This window comes from Cricetulus griseus, chromosome 7 (genome assembly GCF_003668045.3).
Source record: "Cricetulus griseus strain 17A/GY chromosome 7, alternate assembly CriGri-PICRH-1.0, whole genome shotgun sequence".
Lineage (NCBI taxonomy): Eukaryota > Metazoa > Chordata > Mammalia > Rodentia > Cricetidae > Cricetulus > Cricetulus griseus.
The window spans coordinates 132,620,333-132,639,873 of record NC_048600.1 but is presented as its reverse complement, the minus strand read 5'-3'; the positions used below and the strand labels follow the sequence as shown (position 1 = coordinate 132,639,873).

The following is a 19,541-nucleotide window of genomic DNA, read 5'->3' as shown; positions in this document are numbered from 1 at the left end:
CATCAGCGGTCCTCTGCATGCTTGGCCAACTCCTAGAATGCCTTTGGTTTCTTCCAGAATAATTACTGGCATTTTCATCGGTGTTGCATCAAGATGTGATCGAAGAGGTGATGTCATCCCTTCAACTCACAGTGTTTTCTTTCTGTTTTAAAGATTTATGTTTTTAAATTATGTGCATATGTGTGGGTTTGTGTGTGTTTGAGTACCAGTGTCAGTACAGGCCAGAGGCATTGGTTCCCCTGGAACTGGAGTTCCAGGCTGTTGTGAGCTGTCTGGTATGGGTGCTGGGAATTGAACTCAGGCCTCGGAGTGTGTGCTCAGAACCGCTGCACCGCCTCTCCTGCTCCTCACAGTGTTTTCTGACTTCTGTTGTTTTTCCGTTGCCCACAGCCTCTTAGACTTATCGTCATTGTGACAGGTGCTTCTGAGAGCAGCTTAGGAGGGAGATGTATTTTGTCTCACAGTCTCAGAGTTGGGCTGTGGTCCTTGACCTCATCTTTAGGTATGAGTTACAGTTGTTACAGTCATGGCAACGTGTGCCAGAGGTTGCTCATCTTATGGCATCCAAGAAGCAGAGAGAGCAAGCGAGATAGAGGGGCACCACCTCCCAGGGTTTCCATCACCTCTGTAATGCTGCCAGCGTCTGTCAGTCTGTCAGTGGATCACTTCATCCCCGATAGAGGCAAAGCCTTTGTGAACCTGTTCTCCTTCAGTTATTAGCTTCACCAATTGGAGACCATGCATGCAACACACGAACCTTTTGGGGGATACTTCAAATCCAAAGCATAACACTTTCTAAATATTTGGGGCTTTTAGTAACTCTCTGAATGCACATTGCAGAGTTTCGGCCCTTTGCCATTGGGTGAAGTGTGCTTTGTGGTCTGATGTATGGCCTGTTCTGTGAATGCTTAGGCCTAAGGTCACAAAACGAGGTCTTCAGATTTGACATTTTTGTACTGATACTTTAAAATTTTTTACCAGTTATGAGGAAGTTAAGATGATTCCTAATTGTAGATGTGTGTCTCCTCACAGCCCTTTCAGTTTCTGCTTTTCATTCTGAACGTGTGTTACTAGTTGGTGCTGTCCCTTGTGAAATGTCCCCTGTATCTGTGGAAACACTTCCCCTAAGGTGGTATTGTATGTCTTAGCTCTGCTCTGCTCAGGTTAGCTTTGTCTACTCTTTGGGGTGTGGGTGTGTCTGTGATGGTTAAATTGATTGTCAACAGGATCTAGAATCACTCAGGAGACAAGCCAGGGTTGATGTGGGAAGAGTCGCTTACTCTTCTGTAGGGAGACACTGTGGCCACGCCTCCTAGGAGCTAGCTACAGGTGTGCTTGACTACGCCTGTCAGGGTGTGGTCAGGAGAGGTTCAGGATGACTCGTGGGGAGTTCTTAAGGAGTGGCAGACACGTGGGGAGCCTTCGCTCTGGCCTCCCTAGCTTGCTGCCTCTGGGCACTCTCTGGCTTGTGCTTGGCCGGTATTATTTGAATAAAGATATCATAACCTGTAAAGTCTCGTAATACCTGCCCTCCACCCCGAGCCTTGATGTCACAGCAGTCTGTGTCCTACTACTCACACTCCGGTGTGCAAGGGCAGACGTGCAAGGCAAATGGTATCCTGTCTGCTACCTACAGAGTCAAGGTTGTTGACTGTTGGTATGGCCACTTATTTAGGCAAGAATTTCCAATTGCTTTTTTTTTTTTTTTTTTTTTTTTTTTTTGAGATAGGGTTTCTCTGTGTAGTCCTGGCTGTCCTGGAACTCACTCTGTAGATCAGGCTGGCCTTGAACTCAGAGATCTGCCTGACAAGTGCTGGAATTACAGGCAATCACCACTATGCCTAGCTTCATTTTTTCATTTATTTATTTATTATTTATTTTTGAGACAGGGTTTTACCATGTAGCCTTGGCTGTCCTGGAACTCACTATGTAGACCAGACTGCATCTGCCTCCTGATTGCTGGGATTAAAGGCAGCTCCAACCACACAAGGTCATTATTTATCAATGTGGTAGGTGGGGTGGGGTATATATATGTGTGTGTACTGTGTTTGCTGTGTGTATGCAGGCCAAAGATTGACTTCTGGCACCCTGTCCTTTATCATTCTCTACCCTTTTTCTCACTGGACCTGGACCTTGCTGTTTGGGGAAGAGTGACTAACCCTAACCCTAACCCTCCTGGTCTTGGCAAACATTGGCAGTCAACTTCCTTCATGCCCTGCTTGTCCAGTTTGGACTGCCTACTGTCAGCAGTGGAGGCCAGGGCAGTTTCTTGCCCAGTGACTAGCTTTATCACATTGGAAGCCAACTCCATATGGAATTTCTTCAATGCCCATCATCTTCTCTGAAGTAGATTGGTGCTGTCAGGAGCAGATGTATGTATCTCACTGTAATGAAAAGTCTTATGTATTATTAGAATATTTTAAATGCCATATTCTGTAGATCTCTGAAGTGTTTGAAGACTACCTATCTAAAATATATCTGTTTATCCTTGAAAACATATCTGACTGTAAGCTTGATTGTTATAGATGACTAACTGCTAACCTTCATTTCTTAGCTATACTAAACAGTTTGTAATAGTAGCTTTCAAGGAATAGAACTTTACATTACATTTTTAAGTGAGCTGCATAGGTACCTTAAACAAGAGTGCAAACATACATACATACATAATATATATCTTTAAATTTGTATCATTATACAAAAATCCATACCAGTGTAAAATATTTGAAACTGGTAGTTGCTTTTTGGTAGATTCAATAATCTACCCTTTTATCCTGTCATTCCTATACCCCCTTTTCTTCCTTTTCATCCCTTATTCCCATTTTTTATTTCCTGTGTATCCTCACACACTGTGAAGATATAACACAACAGAATTGGGCGACAATGGCAAGTTACAGTTCCCTTCTAACCCACTGTCAGAGAAGTCAGTGACACTCAAGGCATGATGGTTAGTGTTGTCTGCTTGACAGCACCTGTCGTCAGTCACCTGAGAGACAAGCCTCCAGGCAGGCAGGCGCTCTTTCTCTCTCTCTCTCTCTCTCTCTCTCTCTCTCTCTCTCTCTCTCTCTCTCTCTCTCTCTCTCACACACACACACACACACACACACACACACGCACACACTGTATGCTTGTGAGGGATTAGATTATCTTCATTCTCAGTCAAGAGTGGGAATAAGCATTCCAGTAGTGGACCAAGACCATCCCTGGTTTTGGGAACTGGACTGTGTAGAAGGGAGAACTTGGGCTGAGCAAGAACGTTGATCTCGTCTGCTCCCTGCCTCAGGGTGCAGTTGAGCAGCTGCCTCAAGCTCTCACCAGGCCTTTCTTGTCATGGTGGACTGACTGTACTTGGGAGTCAAAATTAACCCTCTCCTTCTCGATGTTGTCAGGGTATTGTATCACAGCAACAGAAAGGAAGCCAAGGCCGATGGTCAGCCCCAGGGCATTAGCTGCTGTTTCCAGCATTGGGTAGTTTCAAGTTAGGTTGGGTTTATCACAATAAAACCCCATTGTAAATCCAGGAGTGTCTGCCCTCAGTTGGGATTGATGTTCCAGTTTTGGTCCTCAGTTTTCTGTCATTTAGTCTTGTCTGCTGGCACGTTTGGTATTTTCCAGTCATTATGGTTTACAGAGGTTCTGAGTGGTGTGACCCTTGGTGTGTCATGTGACAGCTCAGGTGGGGCTGTAGCTGTCTGGAATAAACATGGATTCAGTGTGCCCTCCCTCCTGGAACCTCAGCTACATGCTGTCAGCCCTCACGGAGCTGACTCTCACTTAGCTTTCACCTTGGCTGCTCTGTTCCCTGCATGCTCTGCCCTCTGCTGGCTCGTACCTCAAAAGAATGGTGGTGCTACCCCAGGGCAGCACACTTCTGTGGGGCTCTGTTCCCTTCTTTAGGCTGTGGTTGCTGGAGCTCATGTTCCCAGTTCTTGGTGCTCAACCTGGTGAGTCATTCTGGAGTCTAGACTGTGGACTGTGTTGTCTGGTTCTACTGACTGAGTGTCCTGGGCAGTGACTCTGGCCTGTCCCTGAGTGCTTACCCTGTTCTCTGGAGTTGTTTGTCCACGTCTTCCCTGGCTGACCTCAGGGTTGTGGTCTGGCTCTATAGTTAAATGGGAGAACCAGTGTGATACTGGCTTTTCTGCTGTAGCTTGATGTAGCAATTTTGTAGTGAGGTTAAGGAGATTAACCCATTACCTGTCAGACTGCAGATGATTTTTCTAGTTTGTCAAGTCCTAGTTTTAACCCTATCATGTTTTGGGGAGAATGAGATGGGAGGGAATCCTGTTAGAAAGACTTTGGGGCTGGAGAGTTGGCCCAGCAGTTAAGAGGATTTGTGGCTCTTGCAGAGGACCCAGCACCTGCATGGTGGCTCACGATACCTGTGACCTTCTAACCTCAGAGGGCACAAGGCATGCACATGGTGCACATATGTGAAGGTAAAGCCTTCATACATAAAATTTAGAAATCTAAAGATTAAAGGAAGATGTTTTCTGGACCAGGGGATTACTCTTAGCTGGGTGTGGTGATGCAGACCTATAACCCTGGCACTTGGGACGCAGAGGCAGGAGGATCTCTGTGGGTTCGAGGCCAGCCTGATCTACCGAGTGAGTTCCAGGATAGCCAAAGCTACACAGAGAAATCCTGTCTCAAAAAAAAAAAAAAAAAAAAAAAAAGTGTTCTCTTTCAGAGGACCTGGGTGTAAGAAAAGCTACCCTGGAGCCCTGGATAAACACTTGGACGTTATATTAGTTATAAAACTGTTGGCCAGTGGCTTGGGCTTCTTATTGGCTAGCTCTGTTTATTGACCCATTTCTATTAATCTGTGTATTTCCATGTGGTCTTGGCTTACTGGAGAAGGGTCTGGACCTGCTATTCCTTTGGCGGGCTACATGGTGACTGTTCTGGAGGGCCCTTTCTGCCTACTTTTCCCAGATTTCTCCTTGTCCTAATCCGGCCTATGGCCTATCTTCCTGCCTCATTGACCACAGTGTTTTATTCATTAATCATTAAGAGAAACATATATACAGAAGGACAATCCTCATCATCTTCTCTTTTCTGTCTTAATAAAAAGAAAGGTTTTAAAATTATATATAGGAAAACATTTATCAAGTAAGAACTATAGTTAGAATATTTAATCCATTAACATTTGGCAAAATTTAAAGAAAATATTCTATCATCTGCCCTATTTTTGTGAGTCTAAAGTCTTATATGTAACCTATCTTTTATCATAACTAAGGAAAACCCTAACCATAACTGTCTTCAATTCCATCAAAGACCACAGAAGGATAATATATAAACTCTAGAATTGACAGAGACATCTCGCTGTCACCCAAGGTTCCTCTGTAATGTTGGAGCATCCCTCTTCAGCGCATAGGCCACAGTGTGTCTGGCAGACTTCTGAGCAAAGCAGAAAATTTGAAACTGTCCCGTCTGTATTGGCAGTTTGTCATTTTTCTCTTGTGTCCTGTAGAATGTCTGGCAGACTCTTCCATGAAGTAGGAACCCTGCAGGACTGTCCCATGTTGTTTCAGCAGTCACTTTCCTGTGGGTCCTGCATGTCCAGTTTATACAGCATACAGGCAAACAGTTCAGGCAAGAGCACTTTCTTGCCCAAATGGTTATTTCTGCCATGTCAACGGCAAACTCCATAATGAGTTTCTTCGATGTCCATCTTCCTCTCTGAAGTAATTGGTTTTGCCAGGAGCAGTTGTGTCTCTTTGCCATGAAAAACCCTAAACCATTTTAAATGCCATATTCTGTAGGTCTTTGAAAGGTTTGAAGAATGCCTATCCAATTGAAATATATCTCTATATATCTAGAAAACCTAACTGACCTAACTTTAAGTTTTGACTATTATAGGTGACTATATATAACCTGTATTTAATTATATATTACATTTTTTAAATAAGCTGTATAAACACAGTACCTAAACAAAGAGGAGAAATATACTTACAACAAATTGACCTTAAATTTGTATCAATAAATGAAAATCCATTCCAGGGGCTGGAGAGATGGCTCAGTGGTTAAGAGCACTGACAGCTCTTTCAGAGGACCTGGGTTCAATTCCCAGCACCCACATGGCAGCTCACAACTGTCTGTAATTCCAGTTCCAGAGGACCTGACACCCATGGCAAAGCATCAATGAGTATAAAATAAATATTAATAAATTAAAAAAATCCATTCCAACAAAGTATTCATTTCTACATCATATTCCCCCTTTCTCCTTTAAAAAGAGATTTGTTGTGATCATTAACCATTTATAACCAACTTAATTTAAATGAAAACAAACATTTATAAACAATGTTTGGGAATTTGGGTGTAGTTTTCTCCAAACTGCTTCCTGCTTTTTGGGGGGGCGCTGTCAAAGCCATGGAGATCATGAGAGAACACAGAAACCTGGCCCAATCCTGGCTGTAGTAGTCTGCAAGGCTGCATCGATTCAGCTGCTTTTGGATGTTGGATCACATGGGCCACTGCTTCAGGGGGGTTTTGCTTCTTCAAACCATATTAGTTTGGAAGAAATCCACAGCTCTTCATTTTCTGTGGAAACAAAAAAGAACCTCTTTTCCAAAGAAACATGTCCTTAGACTTAAAGTTTGAAGTCAAGGCATTTTCAGAATATACAGGATTAATCTAGCAGCATTTATAATCAAATGTCTTTTAGCAGCTGCTGCTCCTTCCTTAGCAATCAAATAATTCAAAGACAACACAATAGCATACAGTATCCAGACTCTCTGTATATTTTCCATCTTTATGTGGCCTTTTTATTAGTCTGTTTCTTTTACTTTTATTTTTCCATTTTTTAAAAATACTTTATTATGTTTACAACATTCTGCTTCCATGTATATCTGCACACCAGAAGAGGGCACCAGATCTCATAAGGGATGGTTGTGAGCCACCATGTGGTTGCTGGGAATTGAACTCCGGACCTCTGGAAGAACAGTCAGTGCTCTTAACTTCTGAGCCATCTCTCCAGCCCTATTTTTCCCTTTTTTGAGACGGAGTTTCTCTGTGTGCATTTGCCTGTCCTGAAATTCACTCTGTACACCAGGCTGACCTTGAATTACAGAGATCCGCTTGCCTCTGCCTCCTGAGTGCTGGGATTAAAGGCCTGTGCCACCACCCCAGCTACTCTATTAACTACTTTATCTTTTTCTTTTCTCTCCCAAGCCTACGTATATTTTTAAACACACTGTAAACCCTTTAGAGGTTTTACTTCATCTGAATCTGTCTTTACTATAAATCTTTACCTTTTTCTGGCAATGAGTCTTTTATCTGCTTAACAGCATTGCTAAAATTAAAGCCGTGGCTGTTTTAGACTTAGATTCTGGCTTTCCAAGATGGCAGGGGTACATTTACCGCCAGCACTGGGAGCTGTGTTCACTGCCTTGGTCTGTGCTGCCATCAAGCAGCATGCTGCCGGCTTGGAGATGTGGCCACTGCCAGCTGCTTGTATACATCATTCAGTTGTTAGCAGGGCCTCTTAAAAGATCCTTGCAGCTTTTGCCACTTATGCTGAGTCAGGAAGACTCCCTTAAAGGAGCTGCAAGCCTCTGCTTGTCTCTAACAAACGGAGACCATCCGAGAAAATGCTGCTACCAAGAAGCTGTGCTTGACTTTGTTCTTTTGTTTCTAAAGTCTCTTTTTAAGCTTTTGTCAGGTTCTATGTTGAAATTCCTGCCTCACGTTGCTGGTGCCATTTTGAAGGTTGTGGGTATAAAGATTTCACTAGATCCAAAATAAATGATAAATGGGTGTTTATTGGGGAACACTTAACACAGGAAAACACAAAGAACCCCAGTAGCCCTTCTCTGCTCTTCCTAATGGATCAGCTGACCCAAGAGAAAGACTTTGAAAAAGGAAGCCACGCCTCAAACTTCCCTCTATCCCCTTCGGTCTGCCTGAAAACACACCCAAAGGGGTGTGGCCATTGTTAACAGGTTCCCCGGCAAGACTGCTATACATGAGTCTGGCTCATGGTGACTCACAGAAAGATAGTTGTGTTATATAACATATTCTTGATGTATGGGTTTAGTTGGGACTTTTTTTAAGATTTATTTTTTTGCCTGCATGCCTGTGTGAGGGTGCCAAATATCCTGGAACTGGAGTTACAGTTGTGAGCTGCCATGTGGGTGCTGGGAATTGAACCCATGTCCTCTGGAAGAGCAGCCAGTGCTCCTAATAGCTGAGCCATTTCTCCAGCACTCGTTGGGACTTACATTAGTTTGCTGGTTGGTCTCTTCCTTCCGTGCTGTTTTTATCACTGTGGCATCACAGCACTTGCTTCATTTTTGTTTTTTATATTCTGGTTTTTGAAACAGGGTTTTATATATCCCAGGCTGCCTTCAAACTTGTATGTCACACAAGATAACCTTGAACTTGAGTGCCTCCTGCCTCTGTCTCCCAGGTGTGCACCATCATGCCTGGTTCATAGAGTGCTAGACACTGAACCTAAGGCTTCATGCATGCTAGCCAAGGTCCCTAGTCCTACTTTCTGCATTTTGATCTGTCTGTCATTGTCTCACGTGGCCTCCTTCTCTTTTGAGTCTTATTGTGTAAACCTGGCTGGTCTGGATCTCAGTATATAGCCCAGGCTAGCCTTGAATTCACAGAGATCCGCCTGCTTCTGCCTCCTGAGTGTTGGGATTAAAGACGGTTGCCTCCATGGCTTTTTAACACTAAATTCTCCTCCTTCCTTGTTGCTCTCATTAATAATGTCCTGGATGCTGTTTGATTTATTTTATGAATGAATATTTGAATCAATGAATCTAAGAAACCTAAATTCCAGTTTTGTTTTTGTTCCCATTGGAATTTGTGAATGCTACACATGAGCTTGAGAATTGTTGTCTGTGTCATCTGTATCTTTTCTGCAGTGCACATGGTAGCTTCCTGTTCAGCAGGTGGCCTTGGCTGTGTTGACTCAGCTGTCATCTCAGGGCTCCTCGGTCTGGCTCTCTCGTCTTCTGGACTTGGCTTCTGTGCGGGATCTGTTTTGTTGGCATGCTGACTGTAGCTGTTTGTGTGCAGGGAAGTTGTGGATTTCCTATAGTAACTTTTTCCTGTTCACTTCATTGAGCCATCCCTGGACCTCTTGGTTCACTTCCTTCTTTCCCATCACCACATTTCCGTTTCTCTTGTCTTTGTGTGTCATTGTGTGCCTGTTGTCATGGTGCCTGTGGTGGGCATGGGCAGCTGGGACTGGCTAGCCTTTGAGTCCATGTGTAGGAATGAGCAAGCATGGTCACAGTGTGGTGTCTGCAGTTGTAAACACGCTGCATCATGCCAGGGCTTGATCTGTGCCTGTTTAGCTGTGTTTCTTTCTTAGGACAGACTCGTGAACGTCTGAACTACTTTCTGATTGAGGTAGGAAGATGCTGTGGTTCTGCCCTGAGCCCACCACACAGCCTCTGTGCTCTTTTAGGACAGGCCACCGTCTGGCTGACCTCAGGGACCTCACAAGGAGCCAGAAAGGGAGTCCATGCCTGCTGGGCAGCTGGTGTGAAGGTGGCTGAAGCAAGAATAGTTAGAGTGTATGACAGTGGCCCTAGTGGGCAACAACAAAAATCCTGTCTTCACCCAGGAGTTGGTTTCTGTCTCTAGGCCTGAATGAGGCTGGGTGGCCTTATCCTCTTCTGTTGTAAAACCAGCAGGGGGTGCTGGAGCCCCAGGGAAGCTACAAGAGGGGTGGATTCCTCTAGCAAGAGGCCCCACAGAGGAGCAGCCTGTGGACCTGCCTGCTGCCCTTCCAGGAAGCAGCTGATCTTGGGCCGGTGTGAGTGGCAGTGACCCATCAGCAGGTCAGCTTCTGTCCCGAGGCTGCCTGAGGCTGGGGGCCTACATACCCACACTGTTGGCCCTGGTGAGGTGTTTGACAGGCAGAGTAGCTGTAGCCTGACCTTGGGCATATGTTCTGTCTCTGAAAATTTTTATCCAGTACAGAAGGGTGCATTCTCTGCCTGTCCAGTCCTGGGGCTGCAGCCTTGGGTAGCTGGGGGAGGGGCTATAGGATGTTTGTGGATGGTGGCCTTAGTCAAACCCCTGTATTTCCCAAGCCTGAGCTGAACTGTAGGGGGTGGATTTGTGTCTCTTCTGGCTGGCTCTGGACTACATTAAGATGGATCGATGCCAGGATTGTCGTCAGCAGGGTACTGTGAAATCAGATGTCTGGCACACCGGATCCTGCTTATCGACCAAGATCCCAGCTTCAAAAGCAGCTCTTCCGCTGCAGGAAGCTGTGGCACAGTGCTGGGAGCTAGACTGACTCTGAGGCCATGCTGGTCTTCTCCTGGGCCTGAGGCTACTCTGGGATGGATACCCTTCCCTGACTTTCTAGCCTTCCTTGCAGCTGACTGTTAGAGGACAGAGCTAGAATCCATTGCTCGGGACTCCAAAGGAGCTGTTACCACTGCATTGCATATGGTCAGCAGTCAGGGGACACTGACCCTCAACCTTGTGCAGCTCCAGGAGAGTCCGGGACCCCTGGCCCCCCACACTACGCCAGGAAGTTAGTTCATGCTTGGTTGCATTCACTAACAGAAGCCTCATGTGTGCGGTCAGCAGCACTTGAGTGCTGTCTTGGGTATGTTCTGCTCTGGCTGTGGGTCTGGCAAAAGTGTCCCCGAGAGTTCAGCAGGAGTTTGCTGATAGGTGCACTCACTGCTGAGGCTGTCACCACAGGTGAGAAGGCAGTCTCATGTCTTTAGCCTTGCTTGTTGTTCCTTCGACTCCCTCAAGCTGAATAGCTCTAGAGCTCTCCCCTGGGATCTTCCTGCTTCTTCAGAGGAGAGGGTGTGCATGGCAGTCGGGGAGGCAGAGCTGGCCAGCTGTTGCACAGACAGAGGCCAGTGACCACAGAACCAACAGCTTGCAACCTCATCTCTCAGGAGAAGTCCAAGCTCAGCAAGGAGAGGCTGCAGACCGTCAGCTGGGTGTGGTATGTGGTGCCCAGCAGACATCCTTATAGCATGCAGAGCCTGTTTCCCCAGTCTCAAGAAACAATCTGATTGTGCATCCTGCTGGCCTGTGCTCTGGGGTACAGGAGTCAGCATCCCTTATCAGAAAGGGAATTGGGGGGTACCTTGAGGTAGGAGGTCCCTCAAGCACCAGGTGAGCTGAGTCTGTTGTCTGGGTCCAATAGATGAGGTTGGAATACACTACACACTTACCCTTCACTGTATAGTCCCTGTGTAAGCTGTGGAAATTGCTACTTACTGCCTTTCTGTGTCTGTCTGGTCTGAGCTGGCTTTCCCAGCTGTGCTCAGGAAGTGGAGGGCAAGTGGGGGTTGGGGGCCTCTTGTTGGCTCCACTCTGTCTTGAGAACTTTGTAATGTGAACTCGTTTTTCAAGGCAGATCATAATTGGGATTTCTCTCTCTGTCTCTCTGTCTCTCTGTCTCTCTCTCTCTCTCTCTCTCTCTCTCTCTCTCTCTCTCTGTCTGTCTGTCTGTCTCTCTGTCTCTCTTTCTCTTCTCAGTCTTTACAGACAGGGTTTCTCTGTGTAGCTTGGAGCCTGTCCTGGAACTCTCTCTGTAGACTTGGCTGGCCTTGAACCCACAGAGATTCGCCTGCCTCTGCCTCCCACACCTGGCCCTTAATGGGAGTTTTTCAGGGAGCTTGTTTGCCAGCATCAGCAGAGTTAATGTTTCTTCTGTTTTTTTTTTTTTTTCTTTTTTTTTTTTTCTTTTTGAAGGTTGAAATAAATCATTCAGAGTCCCGGATGAAATGTTGCCTTTCCTTGTAGTCTCCATGGGATTGGTGAATGATAGTCCCCCTTGAAAATAACTGGCATAAAATGACCAACAAATGTCTTTATCTTTGGTCCAGAGCATTTAGGAGAGCCCACTTCATGGGGTTCACAGGGGACAGAACACCAGGGCCTGTCAGAGTCCCCCAGGCTCTGTTCTTATCAGGGAACTGATTCCACAATGGCGGAAGCAACCCTTTGTCTTCCAGCTCACTGGCTGCTACTCTCTCCCAGGCCTTCTCCACTGGTGGGTAGGAAGTGCATTTAGGGAGAAGTGGTTTTTTCTCATGGCTTCTGCCGTCAGCCGGAGAAATACAGAATGCATTGAGCTGGGTTAGAAAGTGGCCTGGAAGGCCGGCTCTGTTACCCTGCCCACACTGAGAAGGGCTTTCTGGGTCTGCAGACTGCAATGTGAAACCTCTCTAGGTCCCTCCATATGGGTTCTCTGGCCTTTGTGTCCAAAGCCTGGCTTCTGTTCCCCGCCATGGCTAGGGAACAGGAGCCTTGAAAACAGAGGATTGGTACAGGACAGGCCATGAGGGCACAGTGGGGTCATCAGGGCCCTAGTGAATTTCCAAAGTTCACCTCCTGTGACAGCCTGAGTGCCCCAAACCATCATTTACTGTGCTAGCTCTCACCACTGCCTCCTCCTCGGGGAGCAGAGGCTCCTGGAGGTTGTGACCGTACTGGCTTTAGTGTGTTGAGATTACTTTTACCACTCCATAAACATTGTTCCCTGACTCTTTCCTTCTTCATGAGAACTGATAATGCTGAATTTCAGGAAGGAAGCTGGGTCTTTGCAGAGCTTAAGAGTTTAGGGTGTGATGGGGGCCAGGAGCTCTGAACCCAAATTCTGTTGGACATATGTACTGACATATGGGGGTACAAGTAGGGTAGCCTCCCACACATGCTTTGGCACACTAGCTAGCCATGGTCCCTGTCAGAAGGTTCAGGGCTTCCTAAAGAACCCCACACATTCATGAGGCACACAGACTCCAGCCTGCCGAGGTGTCTGGCCTCACAGATGGGCTTTTCCTAAAACTTGAGAGTGATGGTTCTCTGTCCCTATGGAACTCTGTCTTCTGTGATTGTACTGGGTGGACCTGGGACCATCTCCCAGCTCTTTGGTGCTGATTTTTTGTTTGTTTGTTTGTTTGCTTAGTTAGTTGGTTGGCTGGTTGGTTGTTTTTTCAAAACAAGGTTTCTCTGTGTAGCCCTGGCTGCCCTGGAACTGTAGATCTTCTCTGTAGATCAGGGTGGCCTAGAACCACAGAACTCTACCTGCCTCTGTTTTCCGAGTGCTGGGGTTAAAGGTGTGTGCCACCACCGCCCGGCTTGTTTGGTGCTGATTTTATTTATTTTTGAAGATTAGGCCAGAACTGGAAAGATGGCTCAATGGTTCAAAACACTTGCTGCCCTTAGAGAGGACCCAGGTAACATTCCCTGGGGGCTCATAATTGCTTATAACTTCAGTCCAGAGCTACCTGGCACCTTCTTTGGTCTCCTGCAGGTATACCAGACATGCATGTGCCACACACACATGTGTAGACACTCTCACATACATGTACACATACATCTTTATGAGTCAGAAACCATTCAGAAAGCTTTTTGAGTTTTGGCTCTTAGACATCAAGGTAGGAAACCAATAAAGATCCTTTGGCCAGACCAGAGGCCACATAGGCATTTCCTCTCACAGAAGGAGGCCAGGCAGGTCAAATCAGAAATAGCAGTACCTGTACATCCCAGACACACAGTGGAGAGGTGGCTTAGGCAGTGTCTGGGTGGCATGATGAGGGCTTGTAGTACCACAGAATTTACCAGTAATAGGGCCCTTCAGGAGGAAAGTCAGCAGCATGTCAGATATATACAGCTGTGGGGTACCAGTGATCACCCCACCTCAGATGAGAGGTGGAGCACCGTTTGGTGTCTCACCTTGCTGGCTCAAATGTGTCCAGCCATTACCTGGCATTGCTATGGGTAACATGATGGCAGGATGCACAGTCAGTGTGACCCAGATTCCCTGCACAGCCTACCTTTTGGGGTCCTGTGGGACCATGCACTTCAGTAATGACGTGTACAAGGGGCCACTCTGAGTTACATACTTACCCAGAGATTCTTGGTTCTCTGCCACAGTAATTGAGAAGCTAGACCCCAGCCTGACCTTGTGGTGTACCCCTCGCAAACACTCAGGAGAGGCTGAGGCAGGGAGCTGGTGAGTTTGAGGCTAGCCTGCACTGTGTAGCAAACCCTGTGGGACTGTCATCACGCCTCCTGTCTTGGGGTCTTTGGTCCAGGTGGTGCTCTGGGTCGGCCTGGGCGTCCTGGTGGTCAGCACAGTCACTACCCTGTCTGTGAGCGAAGAAGCCCCTCTGGACTTGGCACAAGAAGCTCGAAGTGGCCGGCGAGGAGATACCGAGGGCGGGATTAAAGTGGAGGCGGCCCAGCTGTCAGGTATATGCAAAGGCCCCACCCCAAATTCCCTGAGCTTTCTTGGTGTGAGTGTCCACAGCATCGACTCAGGGTCATGGTAGTACTTTCCAAGACATCCTCATTTTCTCTTCAAGGGTTTTGCTTCTCGGTTAGTAGCCTCTATCCTATGAGAGATGGAGATAGTGGAGGTTCTAGCCTTGGGCCCCGCCAGCTCCATGACATACCTCTGTGTAGAAGGTATGCCCTCTACATGGAGGCTGGCAGTGTGCTGCCACCTCTGTGCAGGTGACATGGGGGATGGCACAGTGCCAGCTTGGGCTCAGATCTTCATACCTGGCCATTGTGGACACCAAAAGGTATGTAAATGTATGGGTGTTGCCCACATCTGTTTTGTTTTGTTTTGTTTTGTTTTGTTTTGAGGATGTAAACTTGAGCCTGTGTTCCCCTTGACAAAACCAGCTAGTGTATCTCAGCTTTGTTTGCTGTTTCGTTTGTTTCACTCTTGGTATAGTTACAAGTCCATCACACAGCAGCAGGGTACCTCAGCAAGAGTCTTGGTGGTGCTCCCTCACCCCCATCTGTGGTCATGCCACAGGGGGACAGGATGTAACCCCAAGCCTTCCCTGGTACAGCTGGTAAGGGGAACACCGGGCCAGTGTTTGCCAATGGACTGAGGCTCCGTGCCTGCCTAGTAGCTGTGAGGTATGGGCACTGTGGTAGGTGCTGTCCTGGGCTTCTGTCCCCGGCAATGGTGGGTGGCATACATTAGACTAAAAGTGAGTTTGGGTCCAGGCTCAGGAAACATCCATCTGTCTAGCTCGGACTCTTGGGAAGCATGGGTAGGAAAGAGCCCCGCCCTCCCTGGAAGTTTCGGGCTGTTGTGTAGGTGCTAGCCTATACATTGTCACCTGTCCCTTGGTAGCTGCCCCAAGGTGCTCTCCTGGGCTACTCTTTTCATTCAGCCCAGGGCTTAGAAGTAGCTGTGGGTGTTCTCTTCTATCTTCTTGGATTGGCAAAGGCAGAGAAGAGGCCTCCTGTCCTAGCTGCCAGGAATCAGGAGGCAGAGAAGCAGATGAGGTCACTGGGGGGTACTGGGGGACAGCTGGGGTTCTCAGGATGAAGGTGGAATGTTGAGAAGCTGCAGGGTGCTGTGTGTCGTGTGTGTGGCAGAAGATGTGGTGATTTGCACTGGGAAGAAGTCTGCTTGAGGAAGGAGGTGCACGTCTGTGTCCTCCCCAGCTAATGAGCCAGTCTGATGTCACTGCCCATGCCACCAGGTCGAGAACGGGTGTGACATGGGAATGGCAACAGGAAAAGGAAGAGGTGTGTGGTGGTGAGGGTGGTGTTCTGGTGAGGTGAGCTGAGCTGAGCTGAGTGTGGTTCCTTGCCGCGGGTAGCAAGCACATCATGGCCCTGTGTACTTTGAGGTCACCTGAGCAGAGCCCAGTGCAGTTCTGTCTCATTGGGCCGGTAATGAGGTTCTCTTCAGTCCACACCCAGGCCCCTGTGACTGTCACAGGCCCCTGTGACCACCATGCTGTGCAGCCTCTAGTCATAGCCAGCAGCTGTGTCCCGTCTCTACAGCATGTACAGGCTGCCTGCTCACCTGTGCTCTCCGAGGCCACATCTGGTTTCCATTTCTTCGTGAGGCTATAACAACACACGTGGCTCCACTCTCAGAACCACGTGCCGTCTGTTTTTAGCTAGTGCTGTTTTCTAGCCACCCAGCCTCTCGCTTAATTGAAGGCTTGCCTCATCTGGGCAGGGCTGGGGCTCAGGGCCTTCTCTGGCTGCCCTGTCAGCTGCACCATCAGGGTATGAGAGCCTGTTTATTGGTCTCTTTGATGTTGTGGGGTCACAGACTCTGCTTGCTCTGTTGGGAGCCCGGCGTGTGCTGTGACTGTCGTACCCTCATGCACGGCACATGTGACCATCAGGTGCAGCCCAGGCCCCATGCTTGGCCTTCTGAGCCTTTGGTGAGCCTGGCTGAGTCCCCATGAAAGCTCAGGAAGACAATTATCCATTTAAAAAGTCTAATTAGGCCATTTGTCTCTGTGCCCGACAGTTCCCTAGATGGTCTTGGGGACAGATTTGGAGTCTTTGTTGTTTCGGCTCCTTCTGTGAACATTGATGCTGTACCTTGTTGCTCCGTTTCTTCCACCCACCATGTGCACAGCTCAGGCCTGCGCCCCAGCACCCTTCTCCTGCAACATGGAAGCAGCTCTGGTTAGTGGGAAGTAGAGGTTAGGGGGACATGTTGTGCAGCCATGGGGTGCTATGGGTGCCAGGCATAGGTGACTTGAGGAGTCCTCCAGTGGGTAGACCTTCCCTCTGTCTCCTTGTGGTCACCCCCTCTCTGGGACCGTCCATGGTTTCTGTTGCTGCCTTGCCTTGGCCACTCTTGTGGTGGTAACAGGCCCCAGCCCCTTTGGTAGTGTCAAGATGTGTCCAGGAGAGACCCTGCTGTTATGTGCTCCTCTCCATGGCTGACTCCTTGACAGGGGACCTGTCACCTCTCCCTTGTGCCTTGATGAAGTTTTAAAAGTTCTTTGTGTCATGTGCTGCTTGCCCCTACCCTTCTTGTTCAGGTTTTCTGCTGGTATGCCAGGAGATGGCAGTGGGCTCATTTCCCTGGCTTCCTCATGGGACCTGCTGGTGGGTTAGCGGGGCTCCTCTTGCTCTCGGGTAGCTGTTGGCCTGTGTCGCATCTGAGCCACTGGGGCTGTGGTGCTGCTCAAGAGGTGCAGCGCTGGGTCTCCCTTGTCACCCACCACACACACGAGTTTGAGAAGGAACCAAGAATGAAGAACAAGGGAGGCTTCCTTGCTGATGCCAAGGTTCCACAGTGCTGGCCTGGGCCACCAGCCCAGTCCTCCAGCTCCCAGGAGCTTATGATCTGAGCCATATTTGGGAAGGTGAGCTGTGGAGCCATCCAGCTAAGGCCAGAAGATTGGGTTGTAAGCCAGACCTCAGCAAGTGACTTTTTCCTCACTAACCCTGGAAAACAAAGCAGAAGCTCCCTGGGGCAGGGTCTGGCTTTCAGAAAAGTGTGAGACCACTTCTCTTGCTTCCTTGAGAAAGCCCCTACAGGTGGGGCTGTTCTTTCACCACCAGGGGCTCATCCGAGGCCACAGTGTTTTAGCATCTGGGTTGGATGCCAGCATCCAGAGGTGAACATTCCGATCTCTTCCGACAAGAATACACCCAGCAAGCGAGGCCAGTGGGCAGCAGAGCTGCTGTCCAGCCCCTAACTGTCCTGAGAGGTGGGAGAGGCCTCAAGCCGGGTAGTCAGGTGGACTGGTAGAAGTTGTCTCCAAGAGGGCTGGAGGGTAAGGAATGAGGAAGACAGGGGGAGAACATCCAGCCTATAGCTGGCCTGGCTCCATGAGCAAGGCCTAGGAGGCTGGTGTCTCACTGACTGAAGGAGAGAAGGATGGAGCTGCTACTGCTATCTATGAGGCAACTCCTGTCTGACCCTAGGGAAGAACTGAAGCAGGTGAGCATGGGGCTTGTCACATCATGGGTCCACTCCTGTGTGTGAAATGTGGCAGCCAGTAGCCATCATAGGAGGTCCATACATGGGTCTTTGCTGGCTCCAGTCACCAGTGCTGTCAGCAGGCCAGGTGACTGCAGGGGCGCAGTGTGTGAGGGAGGGGTCTGTGGTGGCCAGGGTGCTGCCTCCCCATTGAGCATCAGGGTACATCCTTGGAGCCACACCAGGCCTTTGCTTCTGAGTTGTCACTTGGCCTGTGGGGCAGGTGAGCCTGTTGCCACTGCACTATTTCTACCCTATAGTTACCTTGAAATTGGAAGCAGCTTGCACGGGGTCCCGATGGCTGCCAGCTCTGAGAGTTTACATTTTGTCATGGCCGAGAGCATTGTCAGCATCCATCCCTGGTGTAGGTCATGTCCACTGCTGGCGGGGCTCGGCTGCTGGTAGCACAGGCTAGAAAGCCTTCACAGCCCCTGCCTGTCAGTCCAGTTCCTGTCCTAGAACACAGACAGGGATAGCTTTCCTGGAAGGCCTCCCCAAGGAGCTTGGGGCAGCTCATTCACACCCTGTGCGGCCTTGTGGAACTTCCCCAGGACTCCAGACAGTGAGCAGCAGATTGCCCCTCACCACTCAGGGTAGACCGTGCTGTGGACGGGGGAACTTCTGTTTCATTCTCCCCCTCAATTTATGGGTGCCTCTTACCTGTGCCAGGGAGTTACCATGTGATGAAGACGGGTTCATTCTATCTGCCTGGCCCACTTGGTAGCACAGAGCAGCCCAGGCTGCTCCCTGAGAACCAGTGAGTTCTTTGCCCACTAGGAAAGTGCTACTAGTTGATGGTGGCACACACCTTTCATCCCAGTACCTGGGAGGGGGACGGGGGGGTGGGGGGGGCAGGTGGGTCTTTGGGTTTGAGGCCAGCCTGGCCTACAGAGTGAGTTCTAGGATGGTCAGGGCTGTTATACAGAGAAACTCTGTCTTGAAAACAAACAACAAAAACCCAGTCATCTCTTCTCAGAGGCCCAAAACACTGTTTGCTGCTTTGACTTGATGCTGGGAAAGGCAAGGTGCCCTAGGGCCAGGAATCCAAGGGATTCTGTGTTTCTGTGTGTGTGGTGGTAGGGGGGGCACATAATGACCCATCGGAATAGCAGATATGATGGAGTCGCCTCCCTTGGAAGAGGACAATGAGGAAAGCCATCCTGGTTTAATCAGTCTTGTATGGCCGAACTGGCATTTGAGTTTGGGAAAGCGGAACAGAGAACTGTGTACAGGTGGCCACATAGTGTCTAAAGCTGGATGTGCTAAACAACCGGGGGCGGGGGCAGCACCTTTCTTTTCTTTTTCATTTGTTTTTCTAGACAGGATCACTCTAGAGACCAGGCTGGCCTCGAACTCACAGAGATCCACCTGCCTCTGCCTCCCAAGGGCTGTGATTTAAGGTATGCGCCACCACTGTCAGCTTGTTTTGTTTTTTGAGATAGGATCTCATGTAGCCCAGGCTGGCCTCAAACTCTTGTGTAGCTGAGGATGGCCTTTAATTTATAATGTTCCTGAGTCCACATCCGATGTGCTAGGGCGATGCCCTGCTAAGATGGAGCCTTGACCAGGGCGGGCCCGTGCGTGGTCCCCAGCTCTCAAAGCTCGCTGTCTCCAGTTCTGTGACCCTGCTGCTGTTGTGGGCATGTGAAGGGCAACTTTGGCAGCCTTTTTGTTCTCACCCTGTGGTGTGAATTTCCTTTACCAACAGCAAGAGGTTGGCAGGCCTGCCCAATGGCATCCAGGGTACTCTTTTCTTCAAAGGCCTCAGCCTGGACCTTAGGGCAGGCAGTTTGGTGCCTGCTGGGAGACCCTAGGGACATTGCCTGGCTGTGTG

General features: G+C 48.7%; 1 protein-coding gene across 5 annotated transcripts in view; it reads left to right on the top strand.

The window, feature by feature from the left end:
* The window catches only part of Slc38a10 (solute carrier family 38 member 10), a 52,394-nt gene that overhangs the window by 25,843 nt on the left and 7,010 nt on the right, over nt 1-19,541 (top strand). For all 5 annotated transcript variants that reach the window (XM_027425438.2, XM_035447251.1, XM_027425437.2 and 2 more), the window contains one exon: nt 14,037-14,193. In XM_027425438.2, the coding sequence (XP_027281239.1) occupies nt 14,037-14,193 (157 nt within the window). The remainder of the gene's footprint in view (nt 1-14,036; nt 14,194-19,541) is intronic.